Source organism: Xiphophorus maculatus, chromosome 13 (assembly GCF_002775205.1).
Source record: "Xiphophorus maculatus strain JP 163 A chromosome 13, X_maculatus-5.0-male, whole genome shotgun sequence".
Taxonomy (NCBI): Eukaryota; Metazoa; Chordata; class Actinopteri; order Cyprinodontiformes; family Poeciliidae; genus Xiphophorus; species Xiphophorus maculatus.
Genome location: NC_036455.1, coordinates 16,986,607 through 17,003,477, shown reverse-complemented (window position 1 = coordinate 17,003,477; position 16,871 = coordinate 16,986,607). Strand labels below are relative to the sequence as shown.

The following is a 16,871-nucleotide window of genomic DNA, read 5'->3' as shown; positions in this document are numbered from 1 at the left end:
CCCTGCGTCAGCTGTAGTTGTCATGCCGGGCCACTAGATGGTGCTGATAATTTAACATGTAGTCAAAACTCGTGCATTTTTGACCATCAGCTTCCCCCTCACAATCGTCCACCTCATTTAGAAAACAGTAACCTGTCTCCAACGAACTAATCGCTCTAGCCGTAAAGCATTATTCATAAATATTTGCTCACACAAACAAACAAAAAGAAAATCAAGAAGGGGACACACATTTTTTTACACCACTGTATAATGTCCTTATTGTTTTTATGTTTATGTCTTGATCTCTACTGTCAGTTTTATTTTGTTTATGTTTTTTTTTTTTTTTTTTACTTTAAATGAAATTATTGGGAGGGAAAGAAAAAAAACCATGTAAAGAAAAGAAACGGCGCTGCAGATTAAACAGCCTTCACCCACTTCAAAATAAGAGCATGAATGAAGAGTGGGTAACCAAAACTTCAACAAAGATGCTGAATTTCATTTAATTGAAAGTTTACAAAATAGTCCAGTAAATAATCAGTTTGGGATTTATCTGGAAAAATTAACTTAGGGGAAGCTAAGTGCGCTAAACATTTTCAAGCTAGCAAAACTACTAAAGCGCAGAGCTAAAAATTAGCACCGCTATTAGCAGATTAACAGAAATGTGAGCACAATAACCAGAGCAGAAATTAAAACATCTATCTGTTTCCTGACATTTGTTTTGTTTTTATTTAGCACTTTTCTATTTATGCTTTCATCGAGGTGACTTCTGTGTTCAAGGCTGACTTCTCAGTTCTTGGGCTCAATTTTTTTGTCTCACAGGTGGTGCTACTACTGCAACTATCATGAGCTACAAGTATGAAAAAAATCATTTCCAAGTATGATGATATATACTGTATGTTCTTAAAACTGCAGGAATACATCTGTGGTGAATACCATTGGTAGTAATTAATGGTGTAAAGCATCATCTTAGGTAGGGCAAATTCACTGTAAAGAAGATAAAATATAACTGGATTTTTCAAGTTCGATCCATTTGGTTGCCGGTCAACCGCACCAAGCTGAAAGCTGTCTGTAAACCTTACAACTTACATTGTACCAATACTTTTATTGTGTTTGATCAGTCAATACAGTATGTACTCAATAAGCTATCTGGTGTGTTATTGGGTGTGTGTTAAAATTATAACGGTTGTGTGCTGAACAAATACATCCCACAGTCAATAGCTCTGTTTTTCTGCTTCTTCACATTAACTGGGTCATTTCTCTGGGTCTCATTTTTATTAAAGAGTAAAGCTGTTATGATTATTTCTAATTATCAGAACTCTTCAGGTGGCTCTAATGTTCTTTAGGGCTCATAAAGTAACCCAGTTATGGCTTAAAGTTTTGTTCAAAAACACCTGTATTCGAAGGAGATCTTAAGAAAGTAATTGTTATCCTTAGAAGAACTTCAGTAATAAAAATAAATAATTTTTTAGTCCAAATTCGGACTATAAAATGTATAAATTTGATGTGTTTTGAAGATGGTGATGGGAGACTTTAAAAAAAAAATCAGACTTAAAATGTGAACGCACTACACAGTATGTGTGAGTCTATAGTGAGTCTATAATCCAATCAGAGACGACAGGGAAGCGATGTAAACAAGGGGTCAGAATCAGATTATGTGCCTCTCTCTAGGAAGCGGGTTGCACATTTTTCACTTTAGCCAGAGTAAAAGGCATCTTTCCTTCTCCTGTATCTGGCGGCTTAGTTATCACATCCCTGAATCCCCTCCACTTCGAGCCCGGCTCCCCCCGCTGATCAGCTTCCCTCGGTCGGTGGAACAGCCGCTCTTTAAGGTTGGCCTTGGGCAGGACCCAGACGACCACCCCCATCACAGCCAGCGCGGAGCCCAGGCACGACAGCCCGATCCCGGACGCCGTGCTGAAGTGCAGACCCCTGTTGTGGCTGATGGCCTGGGGGTCCACGAAGAACAGGTCTCCCTCGCCGAAGGACTCGATTTTGTGGGGTGCGGAGTAAGCGACGGAGAGAGACACAACACCTGCCGTCAGCATCAGCAGACCCAGAGCCAAGGACACCTGTAGTTAGCAAATACACGAAAAGAGCTGAGGTGGTCATTTCTATAGGTTGTGCTCTCTGCATGGAGCTCCAAGGTTCTTATTATGAAAGGTTAACCATATTAGAGAGGGAAAAACGAAGCAGGAGGTCTGCATGGACTCCCCTCGACAATACAAATACCACAGGCTCATTCAACATGTCTGCAGTCTCTCATGAAGAGACAAAGCGCAGAGTACACAATCTCTTAGGCTCGAGAAGTTAGCAGCTAGCAGAAGATAACAGCTAACAGGCACTAACAACTAGCAGGCGCTAACAGGCGCCAGCAGCTAGCAAGCAACAACAACTAGCAGAAGATAACAGCTAACAGAAGATTACGGTTCACAGGCACTACCAGCAGGTATTAGGCAATAATGGCTAGCAGGCGCTAATGGCTAACAGGCACTAAAAGCTAGAAGGCAATAAGAGGTAGCAGTCTTTAACAGCAGGCAATTTTGATGTGTAAAATTTTACCAGCTATGTGTTTCTATTAAGAAGTTCTCCCTATAAAATATATATTTCTTTAAATTATATAGCAAAAAACCAACAGGTTTGGTCAAATTTTACCCAGGCAAAAATTTACCAAACGTGGTCAAATTTTTTTTTACCAAATTTATTTTTTTTATTCTCCTAAAGTGGAGAATATTTTTTTTAATTCTCCACTTTAGGAAATAAATATTACACAAAGAGGAAAAAAAAACCCGTTCAAACAGTTTGATCAAGTCAAGAACAAAGTAAAATTTGGTCTTTCAGGGCTTCCATAGAAGGCTGTGTTTAAGCTGCCTTGTGCAGAGCTCAGTGAGTTTACCTTCCAGACAGCTGAGTTCCACCACAGGGCGGTTCTGTGGCTGTGGGCTGACCCCCGGTTCTCTGGGTCCCTCTCCCACACGGAGGACGAACACTCTTCATAGAAGTGATGCAGATAGGAGCGAACTCCAAACTGAAGACAGCTGGAACCCGCCTGGAACAGCATTATGACAAAACAAACGGCCCATGTGATGTTTTATTTCTGAAATGTTGCCATTTTTATGCCAGATTTAATGAAAATTGTACAAAGCCCGTCTTCAGTCAGAGGCTTCTTCAAATTTTGCTGTAACACAGACTGCTACAGCAGATCTTTCATACTTACAGCCATCAATATTAAACAGCCATCACTGTTTAATTAAATGAGTTCCAACAACATTTAATTTCCCTTTAAGATCAGTAAAGTATTGTTGAAGTGAATATGCTTTGAACTATAGAGACTTGGTGGAGCAGAAATATTCAATACATCAAATTAAATTCCAGATGATTCTCAGTTGTAATCTAGCTAGCTAGCTCACCTCACTGCAAGAAGATTCTCCTCCTGATCCGGATGTACAACCTTCAGGGCACAGCACCATTGTTCACTTCTTTAGCTAGAGTAAAAACAAAGAGTAAACAGGTGCATGTTATATCTGGACGATAAATTACCCCAGTAGTTCTTACAATAAACGATAGTATAGTTGTTTTGAGACCACTTTCAAATAACAAATTCAAAATGGCATATTAATGCAAGTTCACCCCATCAAAGGAACAACAGACTTTCATTTTGTAAAGAACACACCACACTGGAACTGGACGATATTTTAAATATCCAAAATAAAATAAAATGTGACAACCTGAAAATAAGAAATAAAATGGAACTAAATGCCTCACACAACCAAAACCACAAATCATATGTGTAATTCCATAAACAAAATTGCCATTCAAATAAATATTCATCATCAAAATGGAAATTATCGAGCTCATTTGAATTTATTATGTGATTAATTGATTAGCTGCATGTTGCGACATGTTTAGCTGTGGCACACATCTGTGCGAATTCACCTGAATTCAAAAATTTGAAGAAGTACCTTTGTGTTGCAATTACAGCTGGTGGTTTTTCTCTACCGGGTTTGCCCGTAATACTTAGCAAAAAAAAAAAAAAAGAAAATAAAAAAGCTTAATCTCAAGGGTTTTCAAGTCTGGGAACAACGCTTTACTGTGACAAGGTTTCCTTGTCACGAAGTATCTCCTAATCAATTCTGTTTAACTCTGTCCAAATGTCAAAGGTCACCATTTGATTAGGAGGAACTCCGCCCCTTTAAGTCTTTTACAAGTTTCCTTCTTGTGTTGATTTGCGTTTAGCTCCGCCCATCTTCCCCGATAAAGACAAGCATCCCCCTCCCACCACATGATGCTGCTACCGCCGTGATTATTGACAGGGTTTTTGCAAAATAGAAAGTGATGTCATTTCCAACCTCTCAATTCCTATTGGCTCGTCACATCAAATCCACCCAAACAAACACTGAAGTCTGCGTTTCAACCACAGCAACAACAAAAGCAAAGTACAATAGGTTATTCCTGTATCTCAGCAGAGACACGTCATGCATCGTGACCTGTGAACTCATCATCATCATCATCATCATCATCATCAGCCGCTTGCATGACAATGTCTGACAGCTACTGTTGGCCTGAGCCTCCCTCTCTCACCACCCACGGATGAGTCACCCATGTCCAAGTGACTGTGTGGAGTCTTCATGTCCCCTTGTTGCTGATTCATTGACCAGTTTGCCTTGGAGCAGAGCTTCTAATGAAAGACTGTGCCTGGATGCTGTTTCACAACTAAAATAGTAAAAAAAATATAATAAAATATAAAAAAGAAAGAGAGGAAGATTTCACCATAATATCTCCAAAACTGGAGGAACCTGCTTACTTGTTCTATTTCTATGTTTGATTTTTTTCTTAAATAACAAAATGTTTAGTAAAAGAAAGTAAATCACACAGATTTTTTTGTTGTTGTTTAAAGGGAAAAAGAGCGAGCCACAAAAACTACAGTCTTGTATAGGTGTCCATGGCGTTTTAAAACATTTAGTCGCATTACAGGAAGTGCATATTTGTGAAGCCTGCCACAAAAACTGTTACTGCGATAAACAACAACGTTGTTTTGAGAACATTTCCGAGTAATGACATAATAATGCAAGAAGGCATTTTCAACATCAATCATCTTTAAATTCTAATGAACATTTAACACTGGAAGTGAAAGACATGTTAAATATCCAAACTGAACACAGCTACAGAAACTAGAAATGAAATGAACTATAAACAAAATTGTCCTTAAAAAAACAAACAAACAAACAAACAAAAAAGGCCTGATTGAGATCGAAGCACCAGACTGAAGACTTTTGTCAACCAGTTTTTGGTAGAAAGAGAAAAATATATATAAATCATGCAAATGAAAGTTATTGAGCTGGTTTTAATTTATCATGCTATCAAGTGATTTGTTGTTTACTCTGACAGGCCAGATGAGACCTAAATTCAAAGTCACTAAGTGGGAGAAAACCAAAGCAGTTCGTCATCCAGAAAACATCTGCCCAGCTGTGAAACACAATAGTGGCAGCATCATGGTGCGGGGATGCTTTCTTCAACTCTGACTGGATAGAGTTGATGGAGTTCAACACAGAGCACTGCTAGGAACAAAAGTGAAACAAAAACTGAAGCTTGTGGTTGTGAAGTAAAAGTCTGTGGGAAAGTTCAACTCTGAAATCCACTATGCAATCCTAATGAACAAACAGCCGAGGAGCGGGCAGCTGGTCTCTCTGCATCCCTTAAACAGATGATCTAGCTATTTATATTTCCACTTTATAACCTGAACAATCCCACAAGTGTGAAAAAAGGAAAGTAACTGAGCCGCATTCATTTAGGACTTCAGCCCGGAACTGTCCGTCGTGCTGAAAACTTCGCTTCAGGCAGAGTAAAGGTAAACCGAACCCGAAATTGTTCGGATGCACCAGACTTTATTGGCCCAGCTTCAAATTCGGCGGTTACCTCCCATGACGCAGACAGAAAGTCGGGTTGCGGTCCAGACGTTCACGTGCCCCCCGAACCGCCAGGGCACGAGCCGTCCTGCGCTCGTTTTAACTCGTCGCTCGCCTCGCACCAGCTAACCGCCGCCACGGCTTCACAGCGAGTCACCGCAAACCGCGCAGCCTCTTCCCCCCTTCCGTCAGTCGAAGGGTTTCACCGCACTCACCTCCGGCCACCCATGAGCCCCGACAGGCTGTGGGGACCGCCAGGAGAAAGCTGGGGGGGGGGTCTTACCTCTCCTAGCCGGAGCGGACCGCTTCTTCACTGGGCATCCATCTGTCGTCGGACCGCTTGATCTCCAGCTGCCGTCGATATTTAGGTCCGCTGAGTCAAGACACTGAGCATGCGCGGAGAAGGAAGGAGAAATACAGTATATTGAGGAGACCCAGATTGACTGTTTTATTATTATTATTATTATTATTATTTTTAAGATTCAGAGAAAATTACTTGTTAAAGTTTTCACATTCTTTAAACTTGTTCATGTTTCGTCAACTCAAATGTAGTTTATTGAAAACGTCCAAGCTGTGAAAAAAAAACAAAAAACCATACATGGTGTTGAAATTTACTTTAGCAGAAAAAAAATCTGAAAAATGTGGCGGGCATATGTTCAGCTACCCTACATAATTCATTACAATAAGACCAGCGACTGTTTTCATGCATCCATCAGCAATAATCAGCCTGTTTCTGCAGAAGAAATTAATTCCCACGTTACTCCACAGAGATGACGTGTTCATGGTTTTGTGTTCTTTTATTTCTTTTTTTTTACATTTTGCTCTTATCTGACCTCTTCCACTTCTTGATGAACCTCTTATTGTTTTCTTCCAACAGTGGGTTTCTCCTTGCATAAAGGCCAGATTTATGTAGTGCAAAGTTGTCCAAACACACATTTTCTGACTTTTTTATGCTACGGTTCGATTCGGTCATAAAGGAAATGTCCTTTTCTGCCCAACTTTCTCGTATTTGTGTTACAAGTTTTAGAATTGTTTATTTATTTGCAAGAAGATCAGACAGGAAACGGGTAAAAAGAGAAGGTGAGAAGAGACGCAGCAACATTTTAATGGATTTTTATGGTGTTTCTTGTTTCAGTTCTGTTGGCCTCTTGTCAACTCTACATTTGTGTCTCATTTACGTGATGTGTTCATTTTCCGCCACATATTTTGCACGTTCTTCTTTCAAATTTTTTTTTATTTTGGTTTCATCTGACCTTTCACCGGTCTGCCGAGTCCTCATATCCTGCTGCAAACTGGCTTCTGAGGTTTTTATACAATAATTGTGTTCTGTAACTGTTACAATTGACTCGAAGACCAAAACAAACGAGGAGAGCTAGCAAACCGAATGGAAACAAAAGCATCTTTGTGTTGATAGTTGGCAATTGAAGGCCAGCCATGAGTTTTTGTTGCATGCGAGGGAGGGGGGGGGAGGGAGACATGGCAAAAGATTGAGAGATTCTCTCTTCAAACCGATTTGAAAGAATACTGAGACCCTATGTGATCCCAGTGGGTTTACAAATCAGCCACAACCATTAAGTGTTTGCAACAAGCCAAATATAACAAACATAAAGGCTAAAGTTGTGGATTGGGAGGCACATAGTTTGGACAGCAGTCATTTGTGTTGCATTAAAAAAAAAACACACACACTCACACAAATTGGTTAGCAATGCTGCCCTGCCACGTTGTAGGTCCTGTTTTTTTGTTGTTGTTATTATGACATTTTATTGTTTCTGGAGACTCAATTTGGACTTTTCCAGCCTGCTTCCTGGGGGTGAGAATGGCTGGATGGTCAGACCTGGTTCTTTTAAACACTATTTTCAATGTCCTCCCGCTGAAGACTTTTCTGTATAATGAAACGGTAGATTCGAAGTTCTGCTGAGAGCGCTTTTAAACCCCTTACCAGACACATAAGGAGCTCCAGAACTTCTTTTGATTTTCACTCCCACTTCGCGGTCGGGAGCACGCCCCGGCTACACCTTCTTCAAGATGCTGAGTAATGATGCTCTCATCATGTGCACCCGAGGCGATGGACTTCACCACTCATTTTAAGTGGGGGAAAAAAATCAATGTGCAATCCCAACACATAAAATAGGCACATGAGAAGTAAAGAAGATGCAAGCAATAATGAGAGAAAATCAATTTTGTCCACTTGACTTTTCTATAAAACAGTTTTTTTTATTGGTAATAACATTTTTATGGTCAAGATTGCTGAATACATTCATTGTCATACATGAAAGAAGTCTGGGGCGAGGCAGTGCAGTATTGTTTTTCACCAGTAGTGGCGCTATGTCACACATAAATGATGCATGCATTCATATGGCCATTGCTATCTCTCTTTATTTCACCAATATATTTTATATCAAGATAAATGATATTGCCATCTTGACAATATCATTTATCAACTAATATAATCATAATTAGTAGATTATTAATGCAGGTTTATCCACTCAAAATTAAAAACAAAAATCTTTTAATCTCTAAAGAACATTTTACACTGGAACTTTTAAATATCCAAAACAAACAAACAAAACAGCAAAACGTCTCCGTAAACAAAACTGCATTTGAAAAAAAAAAAAAAAAAAAAAATCATCATTCAGTTTATTCCGGGAAAACAGGCAAACATGGAAGGTGACCTTCTATTGAGTATTAAACTTTTCTTGTCGAGATATTGTTCAATTGTATGCAATCCATTAACGCATATTTCAGATATTTAATCAGTTATATTGAAAACTGATACATAAGCTTCTGTATTGAATTTTGGATTCGTACACTCTGGAGTCAGCGTACTTCTGGGTCGGGTTTGGAGCCCTTTGATTACTGCTTGCAGTTCTAGCTTTGCTTGAATTTCTCAGTATTGTGGGGGGAAATAAATATATATCCAAATGTCCAAATATGTTAGAAAACAGACTGCAGTGAGGTGTCCTGCTTTTTTTCCCTTCACAACACTGTATTGCTGATATGTGCCTACTAAGTACATCCAAAACGCATTATTTATGCCGTCCATCACAACCGATCAGAAACGAAAGAGAAACAAAAGCCATTTATGCCTTATTTTTTTTTTGGAAGTCACATTTGCTGCCAGGCAGAATGAGTCTGCCAGTGTTTTGGTAATGTTTGCGCCACTGCTTCATCACTCCCCACATATTTGTTATTTGGACACAGTATGAGAGAAGCCATAAAGGGCAGGATGAGACTATTTCCAGGGAGCCCTGCTGGGAGAAAGACATGAAAAACTGGCTGTGTGTGTGTGCCATTCATCATCATCTCCCCCCGTCTCACCCCCCCCACACACACACACACACCCCACACACAGGTCTCTGTGTAACAAAGCTGAGCTCTGCCACAGAGAGAAAACATTTCCATGGTAACGAGTCCAGCAAGGTCAGGCACATGAAGTGAAAGCCAGGTGTTGATTGGTTCATAGATAATTACACTTTCTTTAAGATGATGTGCAAACAGATTTTTTTTATTTAAATTATTTTTTTTTATTTCCATCTCCATTTAGAAGCTGTCGTTAAAAAAAAAAAAAAAAAGCATTATCAGTTATTTCAGCTGCAGGCCTGTGCTGCATTTATTCCTTCCTTAATTCACCAGCTTGGAAGGCTTATTCTTCGGTGTGATAAATTATGCATTGTGCTTGTCTGTTGTCTTGAAAATAAGCAGCGCATCACCCCACAGCAGCTTGTGGAAAAAAAAGAAAAAAAAACAACAAAACAACAACAACTCCAAAACGCAGTCAATATCACGGAACATCCGAGCAATCATGGTAATTCGTTGTGAAGGGCCTTTCATTTACTGGCTCGTCAAACAGAGACGGTGAAGTGTTTTCCAAAAAGAGCAATCTTTAGGTTTTGATGACTGAGACAGCGGATTCAATATTGCATTCTCTCCACCTGTCTAATCCTGTTTTTCTTTTTCTTTTTTTTTCCTTTCTTTTTGGAGGTAGTCGGGATGGTGGCGGCCGTCCCAGCATGCACCGGGAGACGCTTTTGACGAGCTGACAGTTCGAGCGAGGAGCTAATAAAAAAGCGCCGTGATTCATCCGTGCGGACGTTTTCTCGCTCGCCCCGCTCAGTCCGCTTTTGATCGCTTCAAAGGCGCAACATATTTAATTCGCTTGATTCCCGTGTAAACTTAAAGGAACAACAGCATCCATACAGGCTCCTTCCATTTAGAATTAGACGACCGCATTGGGATCGTCCAACAGGAACCAGCGACGGCTTATAGACACTAGAAGCTGTCGATGTGTAAAGTGAGGGAATTATGTGGGAGTAGAAACGATTTATAGGCTCTAATGCCTGCCACAAGACCTAAAGCACGAACGGCGTTGGCACCATTGTACAATAAAAGCTTCAGTGCTAGTCTAAAAACAACAAAATCAGCGAGTTAAACAAGTTAAATCTTCATAAAGCGCAGTCTGTTAAAAGGGCAGTATTGTGTGAAATGGACTTTTTTGAGATTTACATCGTGTTATAATGTTATTCTCTGATCAAAAACATAGCTGGCGTGTTGCTTTGACTCTTCCATTCATGTCTGAAAAATCCTTGAATCTCCCATGGCATCCGTTCAGCTAAATGGACTTAGCAAAATGCCTGGGTGGACTTAGCTCCTCCTTCAAGAACGTAGTTCCTCCTCAGAACTGCAGTTTCTAAACTTACATGCTTCCAGATTAAAAAGCAGCCCTCCCCCCCGCAACTCCTCCACTCAGTTCCTTCAGACTAGCCAGCAGCAATTAGCAATCACCTGGTGGATCTGCGCGTCAGCTGAGCTCACTGTGTGAGATACTTGTTAGTGCAACGCTGGTAAAAACTGTTGAAAGAGGAGCGATGTGATGACTTCTTGAGGGCAAAGTTTCATAAAGAGCAGGACTGTTTAAAGAGACAGAATCCTAATTTGAGGGAGCTAAATTTTAAAATTTTTTTTTACCCCTCCTGAGGGTCTTTTGTGGGCTCTAGTGTCCCTTATATGAAAGTAGGCTGACAGGAAACGGGGAAGACATGCGGCAAATGTCGTCGGGAACGGGAGTCGAACCCGCGACGGCCGCGTCGAGGACTCAAGGCCTCCAAACATGGGTCGCGCTATCCCCTACGCCACCACGGCACGCCCCGAGGGTGCTAAATTACAAAGTCAAATTTATTTTAAGTCATTTTATACGGAGAGCATTTTTACGACAACTGAAACTAACAGCTACTTGATTGCGCTATAAAGTGATGTTATGTGGCTGGAAAACCCATGACACTGCCCCTTTAAGGACTGTTGACCGGTGAAGTTTAATGCCAGCAAGTTAGAAAATTAAGTTTATCCAAGTTAATTTATAAAATTGATTAAACTCGACAAACTACAGTAACTTGTGAATTATTTTCTTAAGCGCTAACATATTTTTCTACTGCATTTAAAATGGACAAAACTATCATTTTATTGGAATACAGTATTGTTTGTTGTTGGTCATTATAACGTTAGTGGTTGTTTTGTGATTGACTAAATGAGGTTTTGGAAAATGTTACCCATCTCATTCTGTCTTAATGTGACAGAAAATCAAAATGAATCAGTAAAGTCTCAGCTGCTTTGCTTTAGCACGAAACCCTAACTTTGTGTTATAATAACTACTGTCTTTGTATCCACATGAGCCCCTCCCAGACTCACAACTTAGCAGATAAGAAAAAAAAAGAGACCAAAAGTAGCTTTAGTATGGTTTAATCAGAGCCGCACATGTGCATCATTTTTGTTTGAGTCTTTTGATTCTCCAATCGTAAAGACCGGTACCGTTGTCATAGTTCTGCTAAAACGCATTTCCCTTTTCTTGTTTTTAATCATAAAAACATGAGTTAACATTAAAAGTTGCACAATGGACTTACTCCTGTTAAAGCAGCTCTCTCGTTTCATTTCAAATGAGAGGCTTTGACTTATCTTTTAATTGCACTAAAGATTTTTGAATTCAAATTCTTTTCTCACGCGCGTTACATCTCACCTCTTCTCTCACCTACAGCCAGGATGCATCGCTCTATCTGAAAAACCAGCACACCTATTTAATAGCATAATTAAAAACCGTTCAGATTGACTCCGCTGCTCATCTCCTTTAAAAAAAGAAAGAAAGACAAAAGCAAGGATTCCTGGCAAACCGGTTAAGAACGCGCCAAAGCCTCAAATCTTTTCTCATCTCATCCTGCGACGTGTGCAGGAATGCGTTTTAACACAATAAAAGCGCAAATTTCCTGTCTCTCTCGATGCTGTTGTGAGCGCAGCGACGACGGTGCGCAGTTCAGAAGGTCAGCGTGTGCGTTTGAGGCTGCGCCGGCCGCGTAATGGCCGCGTTACATCATGCGAAGCATCATATCATGGCGCATTAACATGAATAATGCATTCCATGTTGACAAGCAGAGGGAAACACACAGAACCTAAATATTCTATAAGGACTTGAATTCCTAGAATATAATAGTAGTTTGGGAGCTAATGGGCCGTCGGGTGTCACGTTCAATGATGAAGAGGTAGGGGAATGTGTGGATGTGGTGGATGTGTCTGCATGTGGGTGTGTGTGTGTGTGTGTGTGTGTGTGTGAATGTGCTGATAAAATTCCTTGCAAAAAGCAGCTTTTTAAAATGTATATCCCTCTTTGTCTTTATATTCTTGACTTGTGGCTGTCAGGAAGGGAGAGTCTATTAAAAGAAAAACTCTTCAGTAACAATAATGAGTTTCGTTGACAGTGAGGGGATATGTGCACATCAAGATATGTGCACAAATATTTTGGTGTGCAAGATATTTGCACATCAAGTCAAAAGTCATTAAAACAATAATGACTTTGGGCGTGCCGTGGTGGCGTAGTGGTTAGCGCGACCCGTATTTGGAGGCCTTGAGTCCTCGTCGCGGGTTCGACTCCCGGACCCGACGATATTTGCCGCATGTCTTCCCCCCTCTCCTTCCCCGTTTCCTGTCAGCCCACTATCATATAAGGGACACTAGAGCCCACAAAAGACCCCCTGGAGGGGTAAACAAAACAATAATGACTTAATGACATTAAAACCGAACACTTTTAATGAGCCGGCTGCTGTTACTCAAAAATAGTTTGTAGTGTTTTTATACGTATTTCAAGTTAGTAGAATGTATCTGTAATAATATACATTTTATTATATTTCACAATAATCTACTTTACGGTCGTCTATCATCTTCTAGCCTGAGAGACAAGATCTTTATTCTGAAATTTGGACAGTAATTATATAATTTTTCAACGAGTTTATTTGTCGTCATTGTGTCAGCTGCTAGCTTAAACGTCTCTGAGTTCATACCTTTGATAGTGATGTAAGTGTCACATCATCACATTACAAAATGTTTGGTTGTTACCAATGTGGTGTGTCCTCTATGGCAGCCATCTTGTATTGCATCTAAAGAGGAAGCCCGCCTCAAATGAAGCTCTTTTACAGGAAGTGAGCTGGTAAAGCACGAGTTTGATTAGCTGGCAATGTGTAAAAAGTCAAAGTAGTTAAGAGAAGCATAAAATGACGTAAGTTGTGTTTGCGTATACATGACATGTTTGCTTTTTGCTTCACTGCTGATAAAATAATTGCTGATGTTAGCATTATTTATCTGAAAGTTAATCTTTGTTTTTCCCTTTAGCCTCTCTGTAAGGCTGGTGTGATTGGCTAATTTGAACTGAGAAGGTGGAGTCTATTTTGGAAGCTCCTGCTTTGGTGTGACTGGAAGACAATAAACTGACCAGAGTCAAGTCAGAGTGATGCAGTATTATGTATTTTCCAGGTACATGGTGCCATTTTATGCAACAATCAAGTAATTATCATTACCTTCAATTGTTAAGTATCAAAGAAACTTGACTTCACAAATTAATGCCTTGAAATTAATTGGGCCTCTGTTGCTTTAAGAAGCTTCTGCTCTTTCCGACAGTCTGCTTTCAGAACGTCGTCATAACAATGCTTCTCTATCAAACGCTTAACATTTTTACCAGTGTTGAAGTGAGAAGCAGTTTGCATGATGAGCTCAGCAGATGCACAGCTCCACCTGGTGTTTGCTAGTTGCTGCTGCCACTAGTCTGAAGGACCTGTAAAGCAATTGCCCCTTTTCCGCACTCAGAATGGCATCCGTGGAAGATTCAAGAATTTCTCAATCATGTGTGAAAGAAACAAAGCAACACTCCATGTATGGAGTACATGTAAAGCTAAAAGAAATAATTGATTTAATGATTAATGCGTACCCTTTAGGAAAAACAAATTTGGCTGGATATCATTGAATAATACTATAAATTAAGAAAACACTACAAAATTCACATGAACATACCAAGAGGCAAATGCTGCCGTTTTTACTGGCACATACTGATTACAGTGGACATGTACATTTTCCAGACAAGTTTGAAAGAACCATAATCAGTCTAGCCGTATGTTTTCAGACACGTGAAAACCTCTGAATGAGACATTCCCCATTAAGGGCTTTCCAGCAACGCCCCTGAGCTTGGGTTCTTCCTCGTCTTTCCGCTCTGGAGGATCCATTTCGTCATCCGTCTTCACGGTTACTACTTTAATTCACTATGTTGCATATTAAGATGTAAGACTTTCCTTTTGAAGGCAGGTCCACTTACAACTTTCTGTTCTCTATCTGTTTGTCAGTCGAGGTTTATGTTCAGAAAATTACCCAGATCACGCAATCACCTCTTTGCGTCTCAGACAAACTGACCCACTTCTCCGTCTTTTCCAGGAAAACAGACTGTGCCTGGAGGGGAAGCCGTCCGCGACATAAGGCAGCTGCAGAGCTGAATGGTTCTGGAGCGGCTTGCTCCTCCTCTTACTCTTCCTCCTCCTCCTCCTCAACTTCCCTCGAGTCATTACAGCAGCGAGCGGCAGACAGTGGGAATGGATGGGTTTCATTCCAAAGCGGCACTTCCACTAGTCTGATCATTCAAGGTCATATCTAGCAGATCAATAAGACTACGCTGATGTATGGGGAAGTAGATGACACGTGTGTGTGGGGGGGTTGGGGGTGTGCGGGTGGGGGTGTGTGTGCTTGAGGGGATGGGTGGTGGTGTAAGGGGGTTTGCAGACTGACACACACACCTGTGCAGGGTCAAGTCCGGAGTGTTTCTCTTTCTGACACTAGATGTCAGTGGCACGCAGCGCAGACATGAAAGCCATGCCTGCAGAGTTCAGGAGTGCAAACTGCTTGTTTCTTGAGTCAACATACTTCCAAATGCATATCATGAATTCATTTCATGCAGTTCATCCGTTTAAGACCCCCAAGCTGCTGCACGACGCAACGTAAGGAGCGAACACCAGCGGGGCGTCGTCACAGTTTCCTTGATTACTGAGAAATCTCAGTTTGCCTTCCCGCACCAATATTAGATCTCTAATCCGCGTGCCCTGATTGTGCTAAAGGTCATATTCGTTGGCTCTGTGTGTGCAGTCACAGACGGATCTTCAAGTTTAATTTTAATGTTTGGTTTTCGGCTGATCTTAGCACTAAACATATGTGTAAAAAGAAATATGTTAATACATACACCACTCGGGCGACGTATTAAAGGGTGTGACTTGTCAAGCTGTGTGTGTGACTGTTATGTTCTCATGATTGATGTTTCAAAAGGAGACAAAATGAGTGAGTTTGATAGGGGACAAACTGGGCGCACAATTTTGAATTTAAAGCAGCTTGAAATCAAATATATGGGCTGAAATATATAAATACACAAACAAAACTTTGTTAATTTGCAGCTTTAGAGAAGGACAGGGGCGGTCATTAAGAGAGGAATATTATTAAGGTGACCTTTACAAGCTTAAAAACAGTGTTATAGTTGTCCAGCATGGTGGTGGCAGAGCCATTCTCTGGTTCTGGCATCCACTCAGTATATCATCTGTGTTCTGTTCAAATGTTTTAGCAAGATATGCGTGTGGTTTCCATACACTGATCCAGTAAAAGTCAGACCACCTACAAGGTGATGTGAATAGCACTAACTTTTCGTTGCAGCCCTTGTTCATCCAGAGGTATATTAGGCTGTGAGTAAACAGTTGTGGAATTAGCTGAAAAAAATGAGGTCCAATCCATGATCCAGTTTAATGGCCCACCTAGCAGCTACCAGGACTTAATCAATCTACTCCTAACTCGCTGGTTTTGGGGACCTTGGCACACCTTCAAGAGTCTGGATGACTTCATGCCCAGACAAGTCTGTTGGGGCAGCAAAAACTGCCCCAATAGACTATGAGGTATCTGTAAGGTGGTGGTCTTGTTGTTTGTACCAGATCACCGTATGTTCAGCTACCCAACGTATCACGTAGATAGACAGGCAATGGATGGAGGGTGTATGACAGGGGTCTCCAATCTTAGACCTTAAGATCTACTGTCCTTATGGTTTTAGATGCAACACTGCTCCAACACACCTGAATCAAATGAGGTGCTCGTTACCAGGCCTTTGATGGCTGAAGAGGAAATTCAGTCATTTGGAGGAAGGCATCTAAAACTTGAAGGCCAGTAGATCTTGAGGACTAGGGTTAGAGACTCCTTTTGTATGACAGTGTTTACTCTCAGGTTTTTTTATGAACTCATCACTGAGGTATAGAGACTCAATGATGGAGCCCGACTGCAGGTCAGAGAGAACTCAAAACATGGTGGAAACCAATAAAAAGGCTGAGTCTGCGAAGTAAAAGGAGGAAGTGAAATTAGTGCCATGGTGCTCAGTGTAGCTGCTTCAAAAGTGTCATGATTGGACTGAGGGCTCGCTTTCAAAGTCCCACCATGACGGAGCCAACAGTTTGAGCATAATTATATTACAGGTGTGGAATATGTGCTGGAGAAAAGGAATCATTATATCAACAAAACCATTTATCATTGATGTAATTAGAGAGCTGACTCGATGTCATTCCAAACTGGCCCCCCTCCACGCCGCTCCCCAAGAAGTCATTAATGTTTGCCAATGTAATATTATCATACGGCTACATTCCTCCTTCCTATCTAATCTAATTCATC

The 16,871-nt window shown here is 40.8% G+C and overlaps 1 protein-coding gene across 1 annotated transcript; it reads right to left on the bottom strand.

Moving 5' to 3' along the window:
* Window positions 1-329: 329 nt before the first annotated feature.
* LOC102221407 (neurensin-1-like) lies at window positions 330-6,265 on the bottom strand. The gene is made up of 4 exons (XM_005809101.2): window positions 6,166-6,265; window positions 3,387-3,461; window positions 2,873-3,025; window positions 330-2,048 (listed from the first exon to the last, which is right to left on the bottom strand). The coding sequence occupies exons 2-4, from the start codon at window positions 3,444-3,446 to the stop codon at window positions 1,644-1,646; spliced, it is 618 nt and encodes a 205-aa protein (XP_005809158.1). The 5' UTR covers window positions 3,447-3,461; window positions 6,166-6,265; the 3' UTR covers window positions 330-1,643.
* Between the last annotated feature and the right edge of the window lie 10,606 nt (window positions 6,266-16,871).

Excerpts from the sequence above, each read along its gene's own strand:
- LOC102221407 (XM_005809101.2), bottom strand. The coding sequence starts at position 3,446 with ATGGTGCTGTGCCCTGAAGGTTGTACATCCGGATCAGGAGGAGAATCT. Across the intron at positions 3,026-3,386 it reads GAGAATCTTCTTGCAGTGAG|GCGGGTTCCAGCTGTCTTCA; the intron begins GTGAGCTAGCTA and ends ATGCTGTTCCAG. Across the intron at positions 2,049-2,872 it reads GGAACTCAGCTGTCTGGAAG|GTGTCCTTGGCTCTGGGTCT; the intron begins GTAAACTCACTG and ends TGCTAACTACAG.